The sequence below is a fragment of the Malus domestica genome, chromosome 09 (genome assembly GCF_042453785.1).
Source record: "Malus domestica chromosome 09, GDT2T_hap1".
NCBI classification, from domain to species: Eukaryota; Viridiplantae; Streptophyta; class Magnoliopsida; order Rosales; family Rosaceae; genus Malus; species Malus domestica.
In genome coordinates this window covers 10,104,498-10,117,485 of record NC_091669.1, presented here as the reverse complement: position 1 = coordinate 10,117,485, position 12,988 = coordinate 10,104,498, and the positions used below count along the sequence as shown (strand labels likewise).

The 12,988-nt window shown below is 43.1% G+C and overlaps 1 protein-coding gene across 1 annotated transcript; it reads left to right on the top strand.

Annotated features, from left to right (window-relative positions):
- Window positions 1–1,576: 1,576 nt before the first annotated feature.
- Window positions 1,577–11,756, top strand: LOC139198526 (7-deoxyloganetin glucosyltransferase-like). The gene is made up of 3 exons (XM_070827395.1): window positions 1,577–2,294; window positions 2,850–3,080; window positions 10,965–11,756. Exons 1-3 carry the CDS (start codon window positions 1,793–1,795, stop codon window positions 11,663–11,665), a joined length of 1,434 nt encoding a protein of 477 aa, XP_070683496.1. The 5' UTR covers window positions 1,577–1,792; the 3' UTR covers window positions 11,666–11,756.
- The last annotated feature ends 1,232 nt before the right edge of the window (window positions 11,757–12,988 follow it).

Below are 12,988 nucleotides of genomic sequence, written 5' to 3'. Positions count from 1 at the left end.
ATCTGGAAATTTATTAGTCATGACTCATGTGTTGATATTATGTTTCAAATTAATAAATGGTCTTGCTCATTTCGTGGTGTTTAATGGATAGGTGGTGCTGTTCTTTTATGATGATCACTTCACTGCACAGCCAAGATATGCAGTGCACAGCCAAGATATGCGGTGCAGATTTGCTATTCTGCACACTGCACAGCCACAACCAAGTTATTATAGCCCAAAAGCTGAAAAGTTCAAAAATATTTCGGGATTCCCATTGTCCCGAAATACAGAAACTATTTCGGGATTCCTGAAAATTTGGTTTGGGACCGGTCTTGAAATTGGGAATCCCAAAATTTTCGGTTTGGGAATCGGGACTAAGGTTTCGGTTCGGCATCCCATACCGAACCACCCCTAATAATTCTTGCTGAACTTGGTTTGGGTTTCTTTTGTTTACGGATGGAGTGAGTTTATCACAGTTTGACCAAGTCTTAAATGATGAATTGAACCTTCACCAGTTTAAATGTTTTTTCTAATTCTTTCTTGGAAATAGGAAATGCTCAAATCTAAAATTTCTTACACACACACACACACACATATATATATATATATGTATTTCAGGCCTGCAAGCTTCTTGATGAAGGGTGGTCTCCAAAGTTCATGGTAGTTGTTGCACGAAAGAATCACTATGGAAAATTCTTCCAAACTGGTTCTCATAGTGTTCTATCCGGTTTATCATGTTCCCCTCGTTGCATGACCTTTTGAACAAAAACCAAGGTTTATTATTTCAATTGTACATCTACTTTTGATTTGGTAGATGTTGATTAATCTCATCTGCACCAGTTACTATTTTGTGGCTATATATGTTTTATTTGACTTTCCAATTCTATATAATTAGTGCCATTGAAATACATTTGGCATACGTTAATTCTACCTTTCTACAATTTCTCATTGCTGCATAAATGGAACAAAATTAACTCAGACATTGCTTATGAAGAGAATGAAGTTGCATAATCTTTCATAAAATTTTCAATCCCTCAGCAACGTGTGGGTACAAATATCTAGTGTTGAACTAAAATGCATAGAAAATAGGGGCGGCATGAGCAAAAGGTTCTAAGCCTTTGAAATTATGTTTTCATGCGCTGAGAACGTGGTTCGGTACACCAAATGTCACAATATAAATGGTTGTAAATTGTTTTTTCAAGTGTTCAACCACTTGTATTATGATATTTGGTGTACTATACCGTGTTTTCAACACATTGAAATCTATGTCATCCACGTGGTCCAACATCCTAATAGATAAAGTGTTAGGTTTCTAACTTTCTACCCATGTAATCCGAGTTCAAAACTTCCCTCCTTTAAATTATTGTAATAACGCATTTAGAATTGAAGCATAGTGAGGGTCCTCTGCAAATGAAGGGAAATGCAAAACTTATTAGGGTAGAGTTGCGGGAACTAGGCCATAGTACTCATTACGTGATGGTCTTTGCCACTTAAATGTCATCTTGAAAGAGGGGTTGGGGGGTGGTGTCTTTGCCACTTAAATGTTATCTTGAAAGAGGGGTTTTGGGGGGCGGGGGGAGGGGACCTAGCTTTCTATTTCATCCCATTGTTAGTTTGTTCTTTTAATTTAGCTTTGTCATCACCCTGTGAATTTCATCGGCACTGCCAAAATTATTGACATCCAGCCCTTACTTTTTGTAAGTTTGCACCATTCATTGTCTCAAGACAGACTACAAATTCATAGATCCATACACGTTTGCTGTTAAAATACCCTCATACAGTAAGCATACACTCTGACATCCACAAATCTGAGATGTGTTCTAACAAGCCTCATGCTGTTTGTATTCCAGCTCCGGCTCAAGGTCACATAAAGGCAATGCTTCAATTAGCAAAACTTCTCCACCATAAAGGTTTTCGTATAACCTATGTCAACACCGAGTTCAATCATAGGCGGTTAGTCAAATCTCAAGGACCCGAGTCCCTCTATGGCTTGCCTGATGATTTTCGATTTGAAACGATCCCAGATGGCCTACCGGATTCGGATGAAGATGCCACCCAAGACCTCAATTTGCTTGCAGATTCCGTCACAAACAACTTGTTGGCACCTTTCGTTGATCTGATAAAGAAACTCAACAATAGTAGTAGTACTCCTCCAGTGACATGCATTTTTTCAGATGGTTTCATGCCATTCACAACCCCTGCAGCTCAACAACTTGGCATCCCCGTCATTCTCTTGTTTACTTATTCAGCAAGCAGCACCATGGGCTATATGCAGTATCCTGCTTTGGTGGAAAGAGGACTAGCACCCCTCAAAGGTAAAGAATTAAAGCAATTGTTTGATTTTAGGAAACTATTTTTGTTTTTGTTTTTTTGGGGTCTGATTTTAGGAAACTATTATTGAATCTACAAAAATTCATCTTACACTCCTCCCTAGTGAAAAAGTAAGGGAAATAATTTCATCATGCTTATTTTTGTTAATTGATTATGCTTTGATTTATTCAACCAATTCAATAGTAAAAAATAAATAAGGATGTGCAGTGTGAGAAAAAGTGGTAATCAACATAAGCAATTACCCAAAAAAATAAAGAAAGGGAAGAAGGCATGGTTACTTTCTGAAGTGCTAATAACAGTTTCACAATTTGGTTATTAGTTCTAATTTTTTAATTAATCAACAACAGTGGTTGCTAATGATCAATTAATCTAGTAGCACCCAATTTCGAATTTGTTGGAGACGTCCTAATTTCAAAGTTCATGAACGACAATTGTTGCATTGGCAAAAAAAGACAAATTGTCCATGAGAGAGTTTGTATATGTTAATCAAGCAAATGAAGATACTTTTTACTAATAAAGCATTACTTGGCTGTTTGTAGATGAGAGGTGCTTCACGAATGGCTTTTTAGACCAAGAGGTAGACTGGATACCAGGAATTGAAAGTATTCGTTTAAGGGATCTTCCTAACAACTTTATAACAACAAATCCCAATGATGCAATCTGGAATATCATACTTGAAGGAATGGGCAGACTACATGAAGCTTCAGCAATTGTTATACATACCTTTGATGCATTGGAGATGGATGTTTTGGATGCTCTCTCATCTATGTCTCCACTGTGGAGCCAAAAATATTCGCTAGGCGACACGTGGACTTTTGAACGAAAAAGGACAAAAATACCCTTGAGGCCTACCGGGATTCCTACGCGCAAGTAGTGGGTAATCATCCTCAACCAATTCAAAAAATGCTCCAAAAGAGGTAACCAATTCCAAATTATCTTATTTTAGGTAATTATTTCCAAAACTTAATTTCCCTAATATATTATTTAGTTAATTAATTATCTAAATAATATATTCTTCCCATATCTCCTAAAATCATCCCTTAATTATCAATTTGAAACATCCACTCAAACCTAAAAAATGATATAGGGCCGGCTACCCCATTCAAAGCCTATTCCATCACCTTTTTCTACCTTTTCCACCTTTCCTTCCCTTTTAAATTAGCCAATCAATACCATAAATACTAAAACATTTCCTTTCATATTTAATTAGCCAATTAATTGGCTAATTAAACCTAAAATAAACCCTAAAATCCCACCTAGTAGACCGGCCACATTCCCTCTCTTTGCTCCACACCTTTTCAAATTTCTTCCACTTTATTAGCCAAATAACGCTAGTCATTCAATTGGGTAACTTCCCATTTATTTCTATTATATTTTATTAGCCAATAAAGTGGCTAATAAAACCACAAAATTCATCCCAAAGCACAAAGAAAGGGCCGGCCATTTCTTGAAGATGTGGACCAATTTGGTCCTATAAATAGTCACCCATTTTTACCAAACACTCATTCCAAATCTCTTGCAAAAATTCCAAAACACTCTAAACACTATTTCTCTCTAAAATTCTAACTTTGGCATCGGAGGTTCTTCGGCCAAAGCCCCCCCCCATTCATCGTGGGCGCGTGAGGCTTTTGGCCTTAACCTAAGGTGCTAGTTGTTTTGTAGGTGCAAAATCGTCCAAGATCGAAGAGGAGAAAATTTGCATCCACAAATTGGTGCTTTCATTGAGAGTTGAAATCCATACTCGTAGAAGACTCTCGCACAAAAAAGGTTTTTTCTTTATTTTCTAGTCCATTTGAATATTTTTCATACGTTCTTATTATTAGAATTTTTTACTTGCAAAGGTTCTTTGATAAAACGTATAAGCAAAATATAATGGCTAGAAATTTAGAAAATTCCACAAGTGAAAATTCTAATGTTCAAGAAATGGGATTGCGGAGATCCGTGAGGCTAAATGCGACAATAAGGGGAGCGGCATCATCATCACGAGCTTCAACCATGGGAACCACTGTGGTGGCTACTTCGGTAGCTACCCGCGGCGAGGTCCATGGTGCCTTCACCACGGCCACCATGGGAACCACCGCGGTGGCTACTTCGGTAGCCACTCGTGGCGAGGTCCATGGAGCCTTCACCACGACCCGGAGATCCGTAAGGCAAAATGCGACAATAAGGGGAGCGACATCATCACCACGAGCTTCCACCATGGGAACCACCGTGGTGGCTACCTCGGTAGCCACCCACGGCGAGGTCCATGATGCCTTCACCACGGCCACCATGGGAACCACCACGATGGCTACTTCGGTAGCCACTCGTGGCGAGGTCCATGGAGCCTTCACCACGGCCCGAGCCGTGCCATCCAAGGCTCACGGTACCAAGACCACGATCCAAGCCGTGCCATCCAAGTTCACGTGGACCCAAGCCCAAGCCTCGCATTCACATGCACCGCGCATTGAGCAGCCTGCTCCCGTGATCCAGCCTGCTCCCGTCGAGCAACCCACTTCCGTGGCCCAGCCTGCTCCTGCCAAGCAGCCCACTCCCGTGGCCCAGCCTACTCCTGCCAAGCAGCCTACTTCCGTGGCCCAGCCTGCTCCCGCCAAGCAACCTGCTCCTGCCAAGCAGCCTGCTTCCGTGGCCCAGCCTGCTCCCGCCAAGCAACCTGCTCCTGCCAAGCAGCCTGCTCTCGTGACCCAGCCTGCTCCCAACGAGCAGCCCACTCCCGACGAGCAGCCCACTCTCAAGGCCCACACTGCTCCCGTGGCTTTCCAAGCAGCCCAAGTCGGCCCAAAACTATCTCAACCATCTGGACCTACCATCGAGCCGGGGGCATTCTCACCACATTTTTTCGCGGATTTGACATTTCCCAACTCAAATCTCGCGCCCGGAGTCTACCACCCTTCCACTGCTCAAGGAGGCGCATTCATTCCAAGCTCTTCCAATCCAAATGGCGAACAACACTTGTCTCGACAAGTCATAGAGTTGACGAGCGCCCTTGCACAACAGACAACTTTGGTGAATCAACTTTTGCAACGCATCGGGATCCAACGTGCCCCGGACGAGGTATCCCGAAGTAGGACAAGGGCAGACGAACCTTTCCAGCAGCATCCCAGCAAGCAGCCATTCGACCAGCCACGAGCTGAACGTTCAGGCAGTGTACATTCCCGATTGGGCTCCCGAGATAGCGTATACTCCCGTTTTAGCGCGCGGAGGAGCGTGTACTCTCGACTAGGCCAACGGATGAGCATACATTCACGGTTGGGGTCACACTCCGATAGTCAACATGAGCAACCTTCCAGACAAAGTGTTCATTTGCGGCTAAGCCCACAAGGAGCATCATCCACCTCACATCAAAGTAGGCAGCACGACGGACGGAGAGAAGCAGTCACTCAATCCAGCTCAAGTTCAACCAGCAGCCTGCAAAGAACTCGCTCGCCTGCTAGGAATGCACCATATGCACTGCATCTGCGGCATAGACGAGCCAAACACATGGAAGAGCAGCCTAGACCAGCAAGTCATGGCTGGGGGCAGCCGAGAGCTGCACTACCCCAACAAAGGCAAATTCAGGAAGAAGTAGAGAGACTCTTGACCAAGCGATTGCATGATTTCCAACGCAATGAGGTCACCGACGAGGCACTACGACGGAACATGACCAACATAAGCAGGTCACCCTTCACGGACGAGATCGAGCAGGCAGAGCCTCCACGAGAGTTCAGCATGCCACATTTCACATCTTTCAAAGGGGATGAAGACCCGGAGAGACACTTAAAGCGCTACCGAAGCGCAATGATCCTTTATCGAAACAACGATGAGCTCATGTGCAAGATATTCGCCACCACTCTACAAGGCGAGGCGCAAGATTGGTTCTACACCCTGCCGCCACAATCCATCCGGAATTTCTACGAACTTTCTTTGGTTTTCACCAAAGAATATTCATCCTATCGCTCGATCAAAAAGAAATCTGATCATTTGTTCAACGTCAAGAAGAACCCAAATGAGTCACTTCGCGACTATGTGAGGAGGTTCAAAGTAGAGAAGGCAAAAATAGTCGGATGCAACGACTCGATAGCTAGAGCAGCCTTCCAAAAAGGACTTCCAGCAGACCACCCGCTATTCGGAAAATTGATCATGAAAGAAGATCTAACTCTGGCAGACTCTTTTGCTTTGGCAGAGAAGTATGCACTTTGGGATGAGGCTCGCCAATGCACATTCAAGGACTTGAAGAAGTACCCAACATCACCTCCCTAGAAGCAGCGGATGACTTATTCACATGTTTGACGGTATCTAAAGTAGCAATAAGCTCTACCATCATGCGAAAAGAGATGGGGGCCCGACTACCTGTATTCCACAGTTACCTGTATTCTACAGTTCAAAAGCTCTCCTCGATGTTATTAAAAATTCAAAAGCTAACTTTGGCGATAGTTGTTGCAACCCAGAAGCACAAGTTTTACTTTCAAACGCATGCAATCATCTTAATGACGTACTATTCTGCCCAATCCAGACGCGCGACGATAAAGGCGTAGACCTTGGCAGATGTAAAGTTTTCTGACAAACGCAACACTGGAAGGACACACTCGAAAGTAAGTTTTGTCCTCGTCACCCTAAAAGATTCTACATAGGAGCAACATGTACCGGCAGTTGAGTACCATTTCTTGCTGCGCATCACACGACCCTAGCCGACCCTTGCTTAATGATTCAACTTTAGAGTGCCCAATACCGGCAGTTGAGCATCTCCTGTTGCGTATGACATGGCCCCATCTCCACAGCTCCCTACTGCGTCTTCACGCCGAGCCTAGGTGACGCAACAGAGCGGCCCAACGATGCCTCAGAAGTAGCCAAGCACACTCTAGCTGCGCTTACTCCACCCGATGGAGACTTCTGGCATTTGCATGTCGACGACGCAGAAAAGCCTTCATCATTGCCGGCAGAGAAGGCTTCAAAAAGATGGATCCCATCTGGGAAGATCCGTACAAGATCAGCAGAGTAAGGGGCAAGAGTAATTACACCCTCACCACCATAAAGCGGCAAAAAGATTGAAAAGAAATGGATGGCCTACAATCTGAAGAAGTACCATGTGTGACCTCCCGCTACATCAAAACCCGAAGACTCAATAAGCTCGACGAGCACCACCTCACAAGCTGAGGACTATCCAGTTGTTATGCAGTTCCTACCTTACAGCTAAAGTTCTCGTTCGTTTCACTCGTTTTTCAATGAGGAATTTAGAAGTAATCACAACTTGGCTTGGCTGCATGCTTACAACAACTAATCACTCATGCACTTCAAAAGAAGACTGCGCCCTTCTTAGGGACTCATCGCAGGAATTGCGCCCCCCGAGGGACCAACCATGCTCTCCAGTGCGAGAGGGTAAACCAATTCTCCGACACCCATATGGGTCAGCTCTCCAAGACGGGAGGATAAACTTTACACTCCGAATATCCAGACGTGGATGAGCCTGGCTGCCCTAGTATAACTAGATGCACGATGGCTTGCGCCGGGATTCCTAGAAGTAGCCGCAATGGTCTTTTTCAAGGCTTAGCTAACTGAAGGATTTTGGGTCTCTTGGCCTAATCCATGGGGAACCGGGCCCTAGAGACGGAGAGGGCACATTACGCAGTACATCTAATGGACGGCTGCCCTGGAATCCTAAAGCTGCTACCGAGTGCACTAAGGTAGCCTACGGATTCCGGAAGACTGCCTACGGCTTGCCCTTCGAGCAGTGAAGCCGCACTAGACTTATACAACCGCACATTCTTGTGAAAGGTTAAACAAGCTAGCGCGCATATACGAAGTTTTATCCACTGCCGACATGCTACGTAGTCGATAAGCTTCACCTTTGCCAAGCGCGAAACAACCTACACCAAGTCCTAAAGTGTTGTGATACTTGCTACGCAACCTACGGAATTGAAGAAAGTCAAGGTTAACAGCCTAGTGGTTACGCGGACTTGTCTGCTTCTGTAAGTAAGGCATCCGGCTGCCAACCCTATGGCTAACAACTTTGCAAAGTTCTACACCAACACCTACAGCTGCATAGGCTACGCGAGTTTGTCTGCTTATAAAAAAGTAGCATGCTTGCCACTGGTCTATCAAGTCTAAAGGTTAGGGCATGAACAAAAGAAGTGAAGATGAAGAAAAACGAAGGAAAACATGTTTATAAACAACTAGCAAAGGCCGAAGGAATTCAAGCAAAACAAAAGCTACAAGGAAAAACAAAGAAAATCCTAAAGGCTACCTAAAATACTACATTACAGCAGCTTGGACATCCCACGACTACTCGGTCGCCACACCTTCAAACAGCCGTAACGCTCTTAGCAGCGGCATCATCCGACGCTTCACCCCCGGCTGCCCCAGTCTGGGCACTAACTTCTCCAACTACTTCACCAATGGAAGCCTTAAAAGTAAAAGCAAACAAGTCTTCCAGAGAAATAGAAAAGCTCATCCACTCTCTTCTTAGCATAAGTAGCGAAACGAAGCTCAGAAATTGCAAGCTTAAGATCTTGAATCTGAGGCGAATCAATCTCAGCAGCAAAGGGAGCAGGCTTTGGCGCCACTTTAGCAGCAGAGTCCACCTTACCACTCTTCATAATAGCAAGTCTCTACAAAGGTGAACCGGACTTGGCTCCTAAAGAACGTCCTACAGACTTCGGCACTGGGGGCATGATAAAACCTTTACGCTGAGTAATCTTATCCACAATTGTACTAGCCATTCTCAACATGGAAGACGCCACATGCTCAGATCTAGCAGCCTTATTTTTCTTCCCATTAGAAGAAGTCATGTCAATCACATACCTCTCGGTAGCAAGCGGACCCTCATGAGCAGCAGAAGAAGTCTTCAGTTTTTTCTTAACTAGGCATCTCATGAGCAGGCGGGGAAGATCTCTTCTTTCCATCTTCATTCATAGTAAGCTCCACGACAGCGATCAGACGAGCCAGTGCATCCGCCTTGATCCTCTTTACCTCATCTTTCTGGAGCAGCCCACCTTTCTTTCAGCAAAGAAGACTAAGTAGCCAACGACATTCATGGTACTCAGCAGGGGAGCTCAACCCAGCATTCCAGCAGGCAGAAGGCATACATGCCCAACATTCCAGCAGCCCATGAGACCCGCAATCTCCTTATTTCTCTCAATCGCCAGCCTGGCCCGAGTCAGGTCCAAGAGCCCAAAGGACATGAGCTATGCGGCTCGCCTAACACTGTGCCCTAGCGCCACAATCCTCGACCCCAGCTGCACAAGCTGCCCTTGGCTCAGGCCAAGCCAAGCTGCCCAAGCAGTGGTCCCTGCCACGACATCTCCTCAGCTCATGCCGAGCCAGCTCCTGGCCCCTGCCAGCCGACGTGCCGCACCACCCCGCAATAGCACTATCCAAGAATAAGGCAAGAAAAATTAAATTTTTCTTACATTGGTGCGGCACGAAGAAGACGAAGAAAGCAACGAAATACGGTCCTTTGCACGGGCAAGATGTAGAAGATTGCTAGAGGAGGGGGAACAAATATCCTCTAAGCTATCTCTCTCTTGTAGGGTAGAATAAATCGCTCTCCAAAGTTGATTTAATAACCCACTTAAGGTGGACTTAAATAGGCTTTGAGAGAAATTTATTTCCCTTTCCTAGAAGGATCTAATTTCCATTTAAAGAGAGAATCAACAACAAAATAGAAATCAATTCAGAGTTGCCTAAAGCGAGAAAATCTCTACACCTGTTGCCCTTTTCTGCAAGCAGCCCAACAGGTGTGGGGGCATTTGTGGAGCCAAAAATATTCGCTAGGCGACACGTGGACTTTTGAACGAAAGAGGACAAAAATACCCTTGAGGCCTACCGGGATTCCTACGCGCAAGTAGTGGGTAATCATCCTCAACCAATTCAAAAAATGCTCCAAAAGAGGTAACCAATTCCAAATTATCTTATTTTAGGTAATTATTTCCAAAACTTAATTTCCCTAATATATTATTTAGTTAATTAATTATCTAAATAATATATTCTTCCCATATCTCCTAAAATCATCCCTTAATTATCAATTTGAAACATCCACTCAAACCTAAAAAATGATATAGGGCCGGCTACCCCATTCAAAGCCTATTCCATCACCTTTTTCTACCTTTTCCACCTTTCCTTCCCTTTTAAATTAGCCAATCAATACCATAAATACTAAAACATTTCCTTTCATATTTAATTAGCCAATTAATTGGCTAATTAAACCTAAAATAAACCCTAAAATCCCACCTAGTAGACCGGCCACATTCCCTCTCTTTGCTCCACACCTTTTCAAATTTCTTCCACTTTATTAGCCAAATAACGCTAGTCATTCAATTGGGTAACTTCCCATTTATTTCTATTATATTTTATTAGCCAATAAAGTGGCTAATAAAACCACAAAATTCATCCCAAAGCACAAAGAAAGGGCCGGCCATTTCTTGAAGATGTGGACCAATTTGGTCCTATAAATAGTCACCCATTTTTACCAAACACTCATTCCAAATCTCTTGCAAAAATTCCAAAACACTCTAAACACTATTTCTCTCTAAAATTCTAACTTTGGCATCGGAGGTTCTTCGGCCAAAGCCCCCCCCATTCATCGTGGGCGCGTGAGGCTTTTGGCCTTAACCTAAGGTGCTAGTTGTTTTGTAGGTGCAAAATCGTCCAAGATCGAAGAGGAGAAAATTTGCATCCACATCCACCTGTTTACGCCGTTGGCCCTTTCCAGTTACTTCTCAATCAGATACCACAACACCCTTTGAAGTCCCTGGGATATAGCCTGTGGAAAGAAGAAACAGAGTGCCTCGAATGGCTGAACGATAAGGCACCAAACTCAGTTGTTTATGTGAATTTCGGCAGCATAACGGTCATGACCCCGGAACAACTTGTGGAATTTGGTTGTGGACTTGCAAATAGCAAGGTTTCTTTCTTCTGGGTAATTAGGCCTGGCTTGGTAGTTGGTAGATCAGCAATTTTGCCACCCGAGTTTGTGGATGAAACTAAGGGGAGAAGTCTAATAGCGAGTTGGTGCCCTCAAGAGCTAGTCCTTAACCATCCATCAGTTGGAGGATTTTTGACACACAGTGGTTGGAATTCTACGGTGGAAAGTGTGTCTGCAGGAGTGCCTATGCTGTGTTGGCCGTTCTTTGCTGATCAGCCTACGAACTGTCACTATACTTGCAAAAAATGGGGCATTGGTATGGAGATCAATAATGATGTCAAGAGAGATGATGTTGAGAAGCTTGTTAGAGAGTTAATGGAGGGAGAGAAGGGTACGCGAATGAAGAATAAGGCCATGGAGTGGAAAAAATTGGCAGAGGAAGCCACTGGTCCACAGGGTTCTTCATCTGCAAACTTGGAAAAATTAGTGAATCAAATTCAGTCTAAAAAGATCTAGATGCTGTGCATTGGAACTAATAAGAGACATGTATTGCATGCCTAACAGTTATCGGTTCAAAAGAACTAGCAACATGTTATGCCTGCTACTACATCTTCAGTTTTATTTAGTTACTAAAAATGGTGTGAAAATCAGTTCTTCTATTCATGTTGATATTAAACTATTTGAAATGGTTTTGTAAGTTATATATATATATATATATATATATATATATATATATATATATATATATATATATATATATATATATATACAGGGAGCTTAAGGGGAGGGATCCCCATTTTTTCAAAAAAAATGGGGACACGCTCCCCACCGTTAGATTGACTTTAATGAAATTGTGTGGTTGAGATTAAAACACAGGCCTTAGAATCTCAACCACAGGATTTCATTTAATTCAAATCCAACGGTAGGGAGCGTGTCCCCATTTTTTTGAAAAAATGGGGATCCCTCCCCTTAAGCAATTCCTATATATATATATATATATATATATATATATATATATATATATATATATATATATATATATATGAGCAACAATGCGCTAGTTCTTCTATTCGTGTTGATATTTTTGGACTTTTAATCAAAAATTTCTAAGACAAATAAGATCAATTTAATTAAAAACAGTATCTCACATACCCTCTTTATTGCTTGTCATCAGGCTGAATAAATCAAACAAAACAACAGAAAGGATCTAACAAGGTGTGCAGAAGTAGAAAAAGAGTGTGTTTATCATTTCTCTTCAGCAATATACAGAAAAGCAAAAGTGATTCTTTAATGCTATATGACACAACAGAAGAAGCCACTAAGTCTAGCTTCACTTATCGTTGGCAGCTTTGATTGGAAAGCAAATTACTAACCAAATTATCTTAAAGCATCTTCCCTACAGATCTTAACGCATACATTCCCTCTAAATTCAACCATAAGAAAATCTACCATTCAACTTGAACCACATATATGTTGAAAAGTAGCTCGCTACTAGCACAGTAATACTATGAATAATCTGCACTGCAATGCAAACAACAACAACAACAACAACAACAACAACAAAGCCTTTTCCCACTAAGTGGGGTCGGCTATATGAATCCTAGAACGCCATTGCGCTCATTTGTGTCATGTCCTCCGTTAAATCCAAGTACTCAAGTCTTTTCTTAGGGTCTCTTCCAAAGTTTTCCTAGGTCTTCCTCTACTCCTTCGGCCCCGAACCTCTGTCCCGTAGTCACATTTTCGAACCGGAGCGTCAGTAGGCCTTCTTTGCACATGTCCAAACCACCGGAACCGATTTTCTCTCATATTTCCTTCAATTTTGGCTACTCCTACTTTACC